The sequence below is a fragment of the Anabrus simplex genome, chromosome 7, assembly GCF_040414725.1.
Source record: "Anabrus simplex isolate iqAnaSimp1 chromosome 7, ASM4041472v1, whole genome shotgun sequence".
Lineage (NCBI taxonomy): Eukaryota > Metazoa > Arthropoda > Insecta > Orthoptera > Tettigoniidae > Anabrus > Anabrus simplex.
Window position 1 is genome coordinate 157,527,390 of NC_090271.1, and position 15,907 is coordinate 157,543,296.

At 35.5% G+C, this 15,907-nt stretch overlaps 1 protein-coding gene across 3 annotated transcripts in view; it reads left to right on the forward strand.

Annotated features, from left to right (window-relative positions):
* The window catches only part of LOC136877390 (zinc finger protein ubi-d4), a 570,041-nt gene that overhangs the window by 183,756 nt on the left and 370,378 nt on the right, over window positions 1–15,907 (forward strand). For all 3 annotated transcript variants that reach the window (XM_067151392.2, XM_067151393.2, XM_067151394.2), the window contains exon 5: window positions 2,067–2,139. In XM_067151392.2, coding sequence (XP_067007493.2) covers window positions 2,067–2,139 — 73 coding nt within the window. The remainder of the gene's footprint in view (window positions 1–2,066; window positions 2,140–15,907) is intronic.

The following is a 15,907-nucleotide window of genomic DNA, read 5'->3' on the forward strand; positions in this document are numbered from 1 at the left end:
TATTGTTGGTTGCCTTCTATATGTTTTCCTTTTGGGTTGTTCTCTCTTTTATTTCTCCGTAAAGATTAATTTGGTTGAAAAACTGTACAATCTGGAGAAATAATAAATCTACTACTAGTACTACTACTACTACATTTGCAGCGATGACCAGCTTGCTACTCACTACAGTTTCCAGTCTGGTGTACAGTTTCTGAAGATCCGCTGTACAGAGAATGAAAAAGATGGTAATCTGAGGGATGAAGACCAGGAAGAGGAGGAGAAGGAAAGAGAAAGTCGGGAAAAATTGCGCACTCATGAACAAGCCATTGAGTGTGTCAGAGACATTATGAAATTTGCTGTAAAATCAAATTTTGCCGCGACTTCTTGAGCTACTGTACAGCGCTAAAGACTGCATTGAGAAAGACATGTCATCAAGGAAGGTGAAACAGGTTTCTTTGTCAGACATGTGGAAGAAGGAATAATTTGACAAATACAGTATTGTGTGTAATGTGTTCTATGTATACTATAGTTTGTTAATTAAACCTGTGGAATAAGGTAGAAATTGTCCGGTTTTCATTGAGTATGGTACATACAATACATACTGTACATACTATGTTGAGTGTGTAATAGTGCAGGCCTATGCGAGAGTAATAAAAACCTACTGTACATCAAGATATTGTGTTACTGAGATTTGCATCACCAAAACTAGACTAATGGATCATGGGTAAGTAATATGTGAATCTTTTTGTATAATTTTGTTCAATCTGGAAACTTGTCTAATTCGGAAAAGAAACTCGGACCATTGCGATTCCGCTTTGAGCAAGTTTTACTGTATCTAGAGAAAGGATCATTTTAATTTGAACAAATTCCGATCTTGGAATTCTCTCCACTCTAAAGTACCCATGATGGTCTGTTTCAGTAGGACTCATATCTGCGTTATAGATATTGGTGTAATAGGGAGTGGTAATGTTAGAGAAGATGTCTTTCAGCTCGTGATTGACGCACGCAACAGGCAGGCCAATACTAAGATGATGAGATGAGCAGCCCACATGAAGGAAGGCTACACTCACAGAACCAGCCCATATAAGAAGGATGTTCATATGAACAAGTCTGCAATCAGTGAGCGTTTGATTAAATTGCAGCAAGCATTCGCGGAGTTAATTAACGTTAATGAGTCACTTTTCGATCAGTAATCTTTCAGTTCTTGGTACATTATCAGCATTTCACTTTCACCTAAATGAATTGTAAATAAAAAGAAGGCGTATCAGAAATGCCTCCAAACAAGGACTGATACGGACAGCGAATTATAAGTAGATGAAATAAATAGAGCAAAAGAAATTGTTGTTGAATCCAAAAAGAAGCCTTGGGAAGATTTTGGTAATAACCCAGAAAGGCTAGGTCAAGCAGCAGAGAAACCTTTCTGGACAATAATAAAGAATCTTAGGAAGTTAGGGGAAAATTAAATGAGTAGTGTTTTGGATAATTCAGGCGAACTCATAGATCCAAGGGAATCAATCTTCTAATTGTAAAAGGAAATCTTCCTTGTGACATCGCAAACAACAGAGGACATGGGGCGGAAGACATTGATATTGGTGAAATTATCCTTGATGGCAAACAAACTCCAGTGTCATAAAGCAGCAGGAGTAGATTAAATTAGACTTGACATGGTGAAATATAGTGGGAAGGCAAGGATGAAGTAGTGGCTTCATAGAGTAATAAGATTAGCATGGTGTGTTAGTAAGGTACCTTCTGATTGGACAAAAGTAGTAATTGCACCTATCTATCAGCAAGAGAACAGGAAGGATTGCAACAACTGTTGAGGTATCTCATTGATCAGTATACCAGGCAAAGTGTTCACTGGCATCTTGGGAGCTTAAATGTTTTTAAGATAAATGGACTTAGAATAGCCTACTCTTCAAATTTGCTTACTGGTCTTCTCATATTGCAGTTTCCGGACATCCTGTGTGTGTGTGTTTTTTTTTATTCTAATGGATGTTGCTCATTGTTCTTCTCTTTATAAAATGTATTGTGAATCACTTGTTTATTAACGTCTGTGAAACTAAAATAGAGTATAATTTCTTGTATAGGGCCCTGGACGAGGTCGAAAGAAAACTAATTTTGATTCTGTGGCAGATGCAGAGAAACCATTTGCTTGTGAGCGTAAGTATCTCCTTGCTCAGATAGTGTAAATCATTTGCATACTGCACTGTCCATGGTGCAACTTGTACAATTGCTTGAGCTTGCCTTATTTGCTCTGTATCTCTGCTTCTGGTGGTGGGAAGTATGCAGGTCCATGTTTTGTAGTTCTAGAGGCATCTTACCTTCTCTGTAAATATTGTACTTCATTGCTTACAATGGTAGGGGAAATGATTTTTTTTTTTTTTTTTTTTTGTTTATCTGTGAATGCCTTGATGGAGCATAAGGGCTGAATCAATGACATACAGGCTAAATTTCTACTTTGCGAATAGCAGTGGTAGGTGCATAATGCACATATGATAGGAGTTGGATAATTAAAAAAATCACATTCCTCAGGTTTGAATTCCACATAAATCTAGAGGCCACGTGGCTATGATCTCAATATTGCCAGTCATGTAAAGCTATTATCTTACTTTAGCAGAGAAAATTTAATGTAGAGGTTGTGTGATATTACTTCAGCCTAAGGACATATAGCTGAATTCTTCCAGATTCTACCGAACAAGTTGGCCATGTGGTTAAGGTTGCGTAGTGCAGCCTTGCATTCGTGAGATGGTGGGTTTGAATTCCACCTTTGGCGGCCCCAGAGTGATTTTCTGTCGTTTCCCGGCAAATGCTGGGGCTGTACCTTAATTTAGGCCACATCTGCTCCTTCCCATTTCTAGCCATTTCCCATCCTTGCATTGCTGAAAAGCTTTGATGTGTTAGTTCAATGTTAAAAAAAAAAAAAAAAAAAAAAAAAAAAGTTCTAACAACTTTTTGTATTTATAGATATGCACTCTGCCTACTGTTATTTCTTGATGGACACAGTATTTTTGCATCCATCTCATGGTGCAGGCCAGAGCAAAGTGTAGCTTCCACCGAAGTCCTAGCCTCATCCATGGCTGTGACAATATGGAAGCTGGTGGGGTATAAGTGGTGCTGAGTAATGACATTAGGAGCACAACCAGTGTGTCCGAGTATTATGAAAGGTGTTGCTTGTAGGGTTAGTCGTGCTGCAATAGCACTTTATGGCCCAGTGAAGAAAGCCATGGCAAACTACCGTACTCCTCATCTTGCCTAGTATGCCTCATTTTGGTGCTGCCAATGGTTTTTGTGGTTTTCCTATAACTCCATAGCCTTTGGCAGTGCTGTTTGAGGATCCAACCAGCATCTGGGCTGATGACCTGACAGACAGAAAGACAGACAGAGAGATAGATAGATATGTACCCAATTTATACATTGATTCCTTTTTTTGTGCTATTTTTTCTCAAAATATTACTTGTTATTACATGGCTTTCTTGTTATCATATGGCTTAAGGCCTGTTGTAAATAATTGTATTGGCACGCTTTGTCTCTGGCAGCCTGCAACTGCTGCAGAAATAAAATAACACAAGAAAGCAGTTTCCATTGATTGAGAAGAAAAATGTTTCCATTATTAGTATGTAGAGCATACTTAACAGTATACAGTACGTTTACAGATTTATATTGCTAAATACCATGGCTTTTAATGATTTAAGAATTTAAAAGAAACTGCCTCATTCTCATTCTTGAGCAGCCTTTCTCGTGGAACAGTCAAGTTTTTCTTCTGAAGACATAGAGCAAAGTTCTCTGTGAAACGCAAAGGATTTCACCTTATTTTCTTGTCATGGCCTAAGTAATTTTGAAATAGCAACCTTCACATGCTGGTGTTGAGTCCGAATTAGCAGAATACTCCATGAAAGTAATTAATATTGCATTCGTTGTGTGTTGAAAAGGCAGTTGGGCACATTTTGAAGGCAAAAGAGCTTAATTTATAAAAAGATTAACAGAAAGTACCCGTTGTTAACAGGTCGATAGTTAGTGGTGATACTAACTTCTGTTCATACTCTTTGTTAACGGGTAATTTGGAAATGGCAACGTTCACATGCTGGTGTTGCGTCCGACTTAGCAGAACCTGCCAAGAATAGGCCAAATACCCAGTTGAACAGGCTTGGCCATTGAGTGCCTTAACACACAAAAGAAGAATTTCCTGGAGAACCATCGGAGCTGTGAAGAAAATTCATATAGACATTTTGCATAAAACTGAATTTTAAGTTCATGTGCTGGGCATTGTTTGGTGATAGGAATAACCATTTGCCCATTACTTTGGCTTTTAGCTGATAAAACACGTGCAAGTTTGGTAAATAACCTATCCTTCTCCATTTGCTTCAAATGACTTCACCACCAAAGCGGGTTGATATGTACATCTTCATCCATTGTGTTTATTTCTTAAAGCCTTTGTGTCCTCATTTATGCTTTCATGGTCCGTGCTTATAGACATGATATAGGCTTTTGGGCTTATGCCGTGTCAAGAAAATTAAGGTGAAATTCTTTACGTTTCGCAGAGAACTGTGCTCTGCGTCATCAGAAGAAAATACGTAGAAATCCTAACAATTTCAACAGGGACATGGCTATCAATTAAGTAATACCTGGTTGCCAGCCATTAAGGATTTACGTAGGTAGTTCCCTTCCCTGTCCCTTCACTATTGTTATTTCGTCTCTGTGTTTTTCAAATTCGTACGTTCCTCATCGCCAGATGTTTCATTCCAGGCTTGTGTCAATGTCATATGTTACGTACATGTTATGTGACTCTCTTAGACTGATTCTGATGGTTCCGTCAGCTTCTGCTTCGAACGCTAGTGTTGTTCCGCATCCAGGGATTCATCTGGTGACGAATGAACATACCATTTCTACTTCTATTATAACGTCTAAATCCAAAAGCTCATTGTTTAAGAAGCCTTTCTCGTGGACAGTCAAGAATTTCTTCTGATGATGCAGAGCACAGTTCTCTGCGAAACATAAAGAATTTCACCTTACTTTCTTGACATGGCACAAGCCCATAAGCCTGTATCATGTCCTTTGTCTCCTCATTTCGAGTACCCTCCTGCCCTATTTCCCACCTCTTTGTATCAGCAATCATTCATGCTACTTTCATGTACTGTATGTTACTTCCAACTTATATAATGGAAGTTGTAAATTTTAATTTCATTTCTCCCTGATTTTTGAGTAGCTTTTTAGGTTTTAGTACTCATGAATTTGCCCTGTTAGAAGTCTTAAGGTTAATTAGAAAAGATAGTTTACTAAGCAACTTCTCCAAGGGCTGACATCTCCGTGGTATTCACTAATTCTTGCTCTTAGTTGTTCTTTAATCCTATCATGTTATAGGATTCTGGAGAGAATCTTGTATGTGCACTTCAAGAGAAATATACCTCTGTAGTTATCTGTATTGCTCTTATATCCTTGTTTTTGTGGAGTGAATGGATTATAGCAAAGGTCCAATGTTCAGGGAATTTTTCTGTTATTGAAATACTGTATTTGATAGAGCCATGTATAGGGAGGTGTGAGCCGAGTCGCAGTTACATTTACGCATTTCTGTGAAATCTTGGTCTTCTCTGCAGGCTTATAATTCTTCAACAGCTTGAGTGCTGCTTCCACCTCTTTAGCTGTTGATGGGTTTAGTTGTTTAGGTTTGGTCTTTATTAGGGTTTTTTGTGTTCAGTTTTAATAGTTCCTACAGTTCTTTGCAGTTTAAATGTTTATTGAACACTTTTCTCACGATTTTGGCATTTTCCTTGTGCCGTTCTTCTGTCCTCACTTTTCAGCGTTAATGTAGGTGGTCATATTTTTTGTAGTTGTCATCCAAAAATTTTGTAATAGTCTCTAGAATTGATTTTGTGGTAATTTTCTTCTATTGAGTTGATTAAATATTTCGGAGATTGTCTCTTGGGTGAATTTATTCCAATATTTTTGAGATTGATGGCATTCCTTCTGTTTTGTGGGTTTGATTTTTTAACTTTGCCTGCTTTCTCATTAATTTTATTACATTCTGATGTCCACCAGGCATGTCTTTTACCCCTATTAAAGAAGCAACAATTTTAGCTTGTTTGAGAAATGGTATTATTTCCTCATTGTTAATTTTATGGTTTGCATAATTTTTTGATATTTGTCATTTCAAATTAACTTGGGTGGGTCATAATTTTTCTTTTCTTTGTCGGATTTCAGTTTCTTTTTTAGAAGTCTGAATTTAATTTTGATTTTGACCATGTTGTGGTTTGAACCGGTGTCTATTCCTCGTAATACTTTAACGTTGTATATTTCTCTTTGAAAGGATTTGTCCATGCATAACGTGATCCAGCTGCCATTGCCCTTTTCTCCTATCAGGATATTTTGCAAGAAATCAGCTTTATTTCCCGTACCAAATCTTGTTTACATTAAATCAACAAAAATTATCTTCCACCAGTTTGGTGCTATATGTTTGCTTTAAGAAAATGAATTATATTATATGTTTATTATTATTATATGAATTATTATTATTCTTTCCGATGAGGCCTGCTAAGGACCATTTGCCAATTTCTATTCAATTCTTCTTACTTTGTTGTTTTCTCTTCCATTCCTTTCAATATTCTTTCATCCTTTCACTATGCTGTTTCTTTCTGTCCTGAGACCACTTCGCACCAGGTTTCTTGTTCAATCTTCCTTGGAATCCTTCCATACTTACTGCCTTCTTTCTAAAAATCTCTCTGTCCAGAGCTTCTTCTTCTCTTATATTCTTTCTAAATCTGTCTTTACTTCTTGAATCGAGCTAGTTGTTGCCATTTTGTCCCAAAGGTACTTGAAAATCCTTTTTGTTAATCTGGAATCATCCATTCTGTAAATATGTCCAAAAAATTGCAGTCTCTTTTTTCTTATGGTTTCTGTTATGTTTTCTATGTTCCTGTATATTTCATCATTAGATCTTAATTTCCATACTTGTGTTGTTTTCACAGGGCCTAAGATTTTTCTCATGATTTCCCTTTCTAGTACCTCAAGTTTATCAAATCTGTAGTTTAGTACCAGGCATTCACTTGCATATAGGCATTCCGGTTTCACCACTGTAGTGTAGTGCCTTATTTAAAGATTTTTAGATAGGCACTTTTTGTTATAAAAATTCTTTGTTATACCATATGCTCTTTCCATCTTGTGTACCCTTTCTTCTACTGCAGATTCGTCTAAACCATTTTCTTGAATTATTTCTCCCAGATATTTGAATTTCATTAATCTTTCCACTGGACAAATATCTGTTGCCAAAAATTTTGGAGCATTCTTGATGTTTGTAATAAATTTTGTTTTTTGTACGGAGGTCTCAAACCTGTCGTGTTGACTATTTCTTCCAAGAGATTGATTATTTGTGTTGCACTTCTTAGGTTTTCTGACAGTATAGCAAAATCGTCTGCAAATGCTAGGCAATTTATTTCAGTGCCTTTGTTTTTCCTTGCCAAAGTTACCGGCAATATTATATTCCAAATTCTTACAATTTTCTCTAGAGCACAGTCGAATAGAAATGGTGACAAACCGTCACCTTGCCGTACTCCTGTATTTATCTTAACCCCCTAAGCGGGGAGCTCAGTACACACCAGCTTACTCCCAGATAGGGAGTGATTTCCCTGATTGAAGAAAATATTTAATTACTTGCTTAAAAACAATCTTAGAACAAACTGAACTATAGAAGGGCCATAAGGGAAATATTTAAGTATAGTGTACTTAATTGTTGAAACATATTATTTTTAATTTTCAATACTTCGTGCAAGAACGTACTAAGTGCTTTGATACTGAACTTGTTTCTTCCTAATAACAAGCTCTGGTTTTCATTTATTCAGTAACCTACACCTAAATATTTTAGGCAGTTTTCTAACAATCTCTGTCTGGAAATAAATATTTCTGTATATGTAAATTGTAGATTTACATAGTTTACATGTACTTTAAGACATTTATAATGGAATAAATTATAATACTCATGAAATTTTCTGTTATGTTGATAAGCACTTTTGAGGGATCCAGTTTATATAGCTACAATTCATTAGTGACATACACAGACTATATTACACAACAATGCAGGTAATATTTACGGTATTTACAGTCTTCACAGTGTTAAGTCTTTTACAGCTGTTCATTATGATACACACGGAAGCAGATCATGTTACGTACCCTGTCCCGGATTCGCATAATTTGTATGATTCCATTCCGAAACGCAGTTGTTTTCTTGGTATGTTTACTTTCTACCCTAGCTACTCTCTTCATAACAAGATGTTCTTATCAATTGACACTTTACCATCAGGGGTATAAGCTTCTGAAAATTTTGCCTTCAGGTGGTCAAATACTGGCTTTATCTTTTATATTTTGAGAGGAATTTGTCCATTATATGACTCATTGTCAGAAAAATGTAAGAAACTGTGGTGGAAAAACCTAATAAAAGTCAGGTTGTGAGTTTCACAAATAGGAAAAGTCCTTTCAGTTAAATTACTGCGTTGATGGGGTCAAAGTTCCTTTTGGGGATCATTGTAAGTATCTAGGTGTTAATATAAGGAAAGATCTTCATTGGGATAATCACATAAATGGGATTGTAAATAAAGGGTACAGATCTCTGCACATGGTTATGAGAGTGTTTAGGGGTTGTAGTAAGGATGTAAAGGAGAGGGCATATAAGTCTCTGGTAAGACCTCAACTAGAGTATGGTTCCAGTGTATGAGACCCTCACCAGGATTACCTGATTCAAGAACTGGAAAAAATCCAAAGAAAAGCAGCCCAATTTGTTCTGGGTGATTTCCGACAAAATAGTAGCGTTACAAAAATGTTGCAAAGTTTGGGCTGGGAAGAATTGAGAGGAAGAAGACGAGCTGCTCAACTAAGTGGTATGTTACATGTGATATCATTTTTGATCGGTATTGATGATATTTGATTGGAATAATAACAATAAGTTAATTTATTAATTTGACCACCTAATCAATACAATAAGTCTTGTCTTTGTTGATTTACATTGACATGTTAACTAAAATGGTACATGTTTCGCCTTGTATATAGGCATCATCAGCCATTGCCTTAACCTTGAAATAAAATCAGGCACCTGATTTACATATAAATAAAATAAAACTAATTTTTAAAGGGCCTTAGAGAGACTTGAACTAAAATTAATGTATGCTAAAAGACTAGTACAATGTTGGTTTTAAAGATATTGCAGTGAGTGAGGAGTTTACAATTGGTGAAAGTATTTGCAATATTGACATTAGAAGGTTACTATTATAATTAAAATGAACAAAGCAACAGTCTGTTATAAACAAGTGGTAAGATTGCTATAAAATTATGTTGACCGACCAGCGGTTACAATTAGACAATGACGAGAATGACGATCAAAATCGTATTGATTAAAAAATAATGTTGAATAAAATAATGTCGAAGGATGGTCAAGTGACCTGTAATTATTTGTTTACATGAGATAAAAGTAGAAAGTCAATGGCATATGGTGAAGTTGTGGTTCACTTTGATGAAAAAATACGAAGTTGTAGTTGAAGGTTGATGAACGATGTTTAAATTGGACATATCTCAACTTGATGCGATGCTAAAACGCTGTTAAGAATATGGGTTTATTGACATTCTAGTCGAAAAAGCAATGTGACAGTTGAATCTGTGGAGGGAAACCAGATGTGTGGTGTTAATTTGTGAAAAAATCGTAATAAAATGTTTAAGTGGAAATCGTGTACACTTACCATTTGATGATGGTGAGGGTAACTAGTTACATTGTGAGCTAAAAGTTATTGACGACTATCGACTTCTTACTACGAGTGTTATAAGTGTAGGTTTGTGTTGGAGGGGGATCTGTTTGCGAAGGCGTGACTATGGGCTTGTTTGTAGAACTTGGAGGGGAGCTACTATTGGTGGGAGAGAAAGAGGAAAGTGTATTGCTGGGCATATTGTAACGGTGAGATGCCGTTGGAGGGAGCGATATTAGAGTGGGTATGGCTATGGGTCTAATGGTTGCATTTGAATTAGATGTACTGGCGGTGAGGGGAACAGAGGGGAGTGTATTAGTTGTAGAGGAGGTGGGAGTGCTTACTGATTTGAGGTTGAAAATTTTTAAGAATGTATTGGTGAGGGGAGTTGATTCTTGTAATAGAAATAAAATCTGTTCATACAAGGGGCTTTTTTTGTCAATAATGTAGTTTATGTTCTTATCTTTGTTAAAATGCTGGTCGAGGAAAATGAATAAGATTTCGTATTCTGTCATGAGTTTACTTTTTTGACTCTTTTGAGATATGAATGTCTTGTTCTATTGTAGTGAATTTACGTCCTGTGTCCCTCATGTGGTTGGCCATTGCGGAGAATTTATTGTGTCTTTGTGCATTGTAATGCTCAGCATATCTGGTGGAGAAGCTGCGGCCAGTTTGGCCAACATAAGAAAAATTACACGTAGAGCATTTTAATCTGTATATCCCTGATCCGGAGTAACAATTGTCTGTGATGTTAATAGAGTTATGATTAAAGAATAAATTACGATTAGTGTTTTTTTGTTGTATATGCTATTTTTACATCGTGCTTCATTAATGAATTGGTTATCGGATAAATACTATGGTTAGTGAACGTGAATTTAGCATATTTTGGTTTGACGGGTTTCAATGGAGTTAAATTTGTAGCTAGTTTTAATTTTGTTTTGTTGATGATTTTATCAATTATATCTGTATTAAATCTGTTGAATTTAGCTATTTCTTTAATGAATTGTAATTCTTTCTTTAAATTACTAGAGGACATAGGGATTTTTAATGCCCTATATATTAGACTGTGATAAGTGGCTTTTTTATGTGAGTTGGGATGTAATGAATCATTTTTTATGGTTGTTGGAGAAAAGGTAGGTTTTCTGTATATTTGGAATTCGAACTTGTTTGATACTCGTGTGATTTTGATGTCTAGGAAATCTAAAGAGCTTTTGCCGCTAATTTCTGGAAACAGATGTCTCTGCCAGTTACAACGTTATGGGAGATTGCCATCATAGCCTTAAGGGGCTCACTGATAATTCTAAGAAATCACTGTTACAATTAGGTTACCTTCAACATTTCTCAAGTACAGTATATCTATTTTTCTTCTAAAAATAAATGTAAAACTATACTTTGTCGCAAGATAGCCTCTGCATGAGAGGAAGTATTTCATAAAATAAAATAATGTTATTATATTAATCGTTAAGGAATGATAATATGTTATCACTGTTGTTGATTTGTTTATCTACGATTGCTATGGTATCATCGACATAACGATGCCAAAGACAGAGTCCATTGATGTTATTAATAATCTTACTGTGTTCGAGATTATCTAAGTATATATCAGCTAATATTCCAGATAACGTGTCTCCCATCACCAGACCTTCCTGTTTGTAAATTTTCTTACTGAAGGTGAAGTAATTGTTGTTTAAAACGAAACTAAGTAATTTTAACCATTCGTCAATTTCGATTTTACTTAATTTGCTATGTTTCGACAGATTGTTCTTTATGATGTTAATAGTATTATCGATACGGATATTTGTATACATGTTGGTGATGTCGAAAGAACATAAAACGTGGTTTGGTTGCAGGCTGAATTTATTTAGGGAATTGCAAAGTTTGATCGAGTTTTTTATGGGATTGGAGTTTTGGAATTTAAAATGTTTTTTTAGGAATTTGTGTAGGAATTGAGAAGTTTTATAGGTAGGACTATTCATACTATTAATTATAGGTCGAATGGGGACCTCCTTTTTATGAATTTTGGGTAATGATCTTACTGTAGGTAATTTTGGGTTCATTATAGTTAAATTCTGATAATCTTGATCATTTAAAATGAAAGTAGAATTTTTAAGAAGGTTTTTTAATTTGCGATGTATTTTGTTTGTTGGATCTTTATTAATTATGGTATATGTTATGTTTGAAAAAACTGTTTCTGTTTTATCTATGTAAGCTTGTTTGTTCATTATTACTATGGTGTTGCCCTTATCTGCTTTTGTTATTACTACGTTGCTATTATGGATTTTGGATTTCAGGTTTAGAATTTGTTTTGAGACATTGTGCTTGTTGTTAGATGTTATCTCGTTAATCAATGTTGGGAGTTTCTTTTTTACTTCATAACTTACATAATTTTGTTTGTCAATCTGAATTTGTTTATCGATATTACTTTCGGTTTCAGTGATGGTAGTGATTATGTCTTCTGCTGTTTTGTGATTAGGCCAATTATGTTTAATACCTTTATCCAATAGATTCATCTCTTGGTTAGAGAAGGCTGTATTGGATAGGTTAATTGTAGTGGGAATGTTAGTCAAATGGGAAGGGGACACTCTGTTGGTTGTATTTTGGTCAGATGTTTTGCGTTTGTTTTCTTGTAAACAAATTAATTTATGGTTTAGGGTTTTCTGTTTCCTATCTAATATGTATGATAGTTTGAGGTCAGTGTGCCTTAAAAATGAAGTCCATTCAAGTGGAGATAATTTTTGAGAGATGGTCAAATGTGTCCTATATAATTGCAAATTTAGTAGAGATTTCTTCTTGTATAATAGCTTGATTTAATTTTTTTACCATATGCTGTTTACTTTCTTTTGAATGACATTAGATTTTGAATGGGGATGACCTTTTCTTTGTAAAGATTTGAGAAACTTAGGTACCAACTCAAATTTTAAGCAATCTTTAAGAAACTTAATATCTCTAGAAATCTTGCCTATTTTAATTCTCAGGTTCAAATACTTGTTAGGTTTTACCATTGCCTGATTGGCATTAATATTACATGCGATAAATATCATTTCTGATCTGTACTGATGATATTTGATTGGAATAATAACAATAAGTTAATTTATTAATTTGACCACCTATTCAATACAATAAGTCTTGTCTTTGTTGATTTACATTGACATGTTAACTAAAATGGTACATGTTTCGCCTTGTATATACGCATCATCAGCCATTGCCTTAACCTTGAAATAAAATCAGGCACCTGATTTACATATAAATAAAATAAAACTAATATTTAAAAAGCCTTGGAGAGACTTGAACTAAAATTAACATATAGTAAAAGACTTGTACAATGTTGGTTTTAAAGATATTGCAATGAGTGAGGAGTTTACAATTGGTAAAAGTATTTGCAATATTGGCATTAGAAGGCTACTATTATTGACTAACATTTCCACTACAATTAACCTATCCAATACAGCCTTCTCTAACCAAGAGATGAATTTATTGGATAAAGGTATTAAACATAATTGGCCTAATCACAAAAAAGCAGAAGACATAATCACTACCATCACTGAAACCGAAAGTAATATCGATAAACAAATTCGGATTGACAAACAAAATGACGTACGTTATGAAGTAAAAAAGAAACTCCCAACATTGATTAACGAGATAACATCTAACAACAAGCACAACGTCTCAAAACAAATTCTAAACCTGAAATCCAAAATCCATAATAGCAACGTAGTAATAACAAAAGCAGATAAGGGCAACACCATAGTAATAATTAGGGGCCTTATTTTTTGGTGAAAGAAAACTGTTGATTTCGGTGTTAAAACTGACACTATTTCGGTAGGTATTTCGTGAAATAAATTGTTATACTGATCGATGTTTCCTGCGAAATCTTCCTTGTAGTAGCGTATGGGGTAAATGTAACTAACTTTGTGATAAGGGGTTTTAAAGTAAACTCTTGTAATATATCATTGTTATTAAATCTTAGAAAAACCAAATATGCAAATTGTTATAGAAATAAATATATAAATCACAAAAAAAAAACAAATCCCATGGCACTACAGCCCTTGAAGGGCCTTGGCCAACCAAGCGACCGCTGCTCAGCCCGAATGCCTGCAGATTATGAGGTGTCGTGTGGTCAGCACGACGAATCCTCTCGGCCGTTATTCTTGGCTTTCTAGACCGGGGCCGCTATCTCACCGTCAGATAGCTCCTCAATTCTAATCACGTAGGCTGAGTGGACCTCGAACCAGCCCTCAGGTCCAGGTAAAAATCCCTGTCCTGGCCGGGAATCGAACCCGGGGCTTCCGGGTAAGAGGTAGGCATGCTACCCCTACACCACGGGGCCGGCATATAAATCACTGATACTTCGATATGAAGTTAGGTGATCTGCCCTGTGATATACATTTATACATAGCCTACATTTTTAGACGTTGAATTACTTGTCTCCAAAGTACAAACTAAGCATGGTTTCAACATTATCAGGATGCAGAGTTGTGCGACAGTCAGATTGTGTCTTTGTATAAGCAGAGAAGCTCGTCTCACTGACCACATTAGACGTCGGAAACCATAAAGCTTGCGAACACTTGGATGTAAATTCACTGTGGTCTTTTATAAAACCTCCTAAAACTTTGCTAACACTGTCTTCTTTCACTTCCTCAACCAGATGTGCTTTCATTGCATTTTTCAAAGTAATGTAGCTCTGGAAGATGTTCATGGATATGCTCTTTTTCCCCGGTCGGGGCTGAGTAGCTCAGATGGTTAAAGCACTAGCTTTCTGACCCCAATTTGGCAGGTTCGATCCTGGCTCAGTCCGGTGGTATTTGAAGGAGTTCAAATACGTCAGCCTCGTGTCACTAGTTTACTGGCACGTAAAAGAACTCCTGCGGGACAACATTCCGGTATCTCGGCGTCTCCAGAAAACGTAAAAGTGGTTAGTGGGACATAAAAACAATACCATTATTACTACTCAGACAGGCTATTTATTTACAATAGGCCTACCAATACCATCATATTTTACAGTAAAGACAGTATTATTTATCTTTCCTTTAATATTCATTCTCTTCCTCATGCCAGGATTATCCTATTTTTCTAGGGGCATGTTGGCTTGCATGAATGCTTTTTTTTTGTATCTATTACAAATTGCTCTCTCTAATTTTTCAACACCTTTACGATATGTAAAGTATTGCCGATTGTTATTTGCCGCTTGGAATTATGTTCATTTGCTTCATTCTGATTCTCTGCACTGTATATCGTAGCCTACGTTTCAACTTTACGAATATTACCGGTACACTATTGATACATTAGAATCTTTCTTGCAACGTCAAATACATAAAACCCCTCACTGTTGTATTCTTCGGCCCTCGAAAAACCTGTTGTGACTTCAGTTTTCGGCATTTTTATACTTAAATGTTGGACATTTACCTATAAAGTTTCGTAAGTAACGAACTCTCATTGCACAGTGCTGTGTCTACGATCGGTCTTGTATCTTGTTACGACCACAACACTATTTGCTGTAATCGATAACAGATATTTATTTTTATCGACTGCCTTAGAGATCGCGGAACTGAATACACATACTCTCGATACACAGTGCGTACCGCTTTGTGTGCATTTGTGTGGGGAATATACAGCGCTATCAAGCAAATGAGAAGGAAGCTACAATAGTCAAGTTCTCAGAAGCATTTAAACGTTTATTGGAGAGCTCTTCTGGTGCCATTTTGCGTTTTTCGCACCAAATGGTGTATATTTTGCAAATATTTGCACAATTCGCGCAGTAAATCAAATTTCGCGATATTTCGCGAGTTCATTTTGCTAAAATACGGTATTTTTAGTACCTGGGAAGTCATATATAGACAAGAAAGAAGATATCAAGAAAACTCTTGCATATCGTTATTACCCAAAAATACGGCCCCCAGTAATAATCAACAAACAAGCTTTCATAGATAAAAGAGAAACTTTTTTTTAAAACAAAACCTATACCATAATTAATAAAGATCCAACAAACAAAATACAGGGCAAATTAAAGAACCTTTTTAAAAATTCTACTTTCATTTTAAAAGATCAAAATTATCAGAATTTAACTATAATGAACCCAAAATTACCTACAGTAAGATCATTACCCAAAATTCATAAAAAGGAGGTCCCCATTCGACCTATAATTAATAGTATGAATAGTCCTACCTATAAAACTTCTCAATTCCTAGACAAATTCCTAAAAAAAACATTTTAAA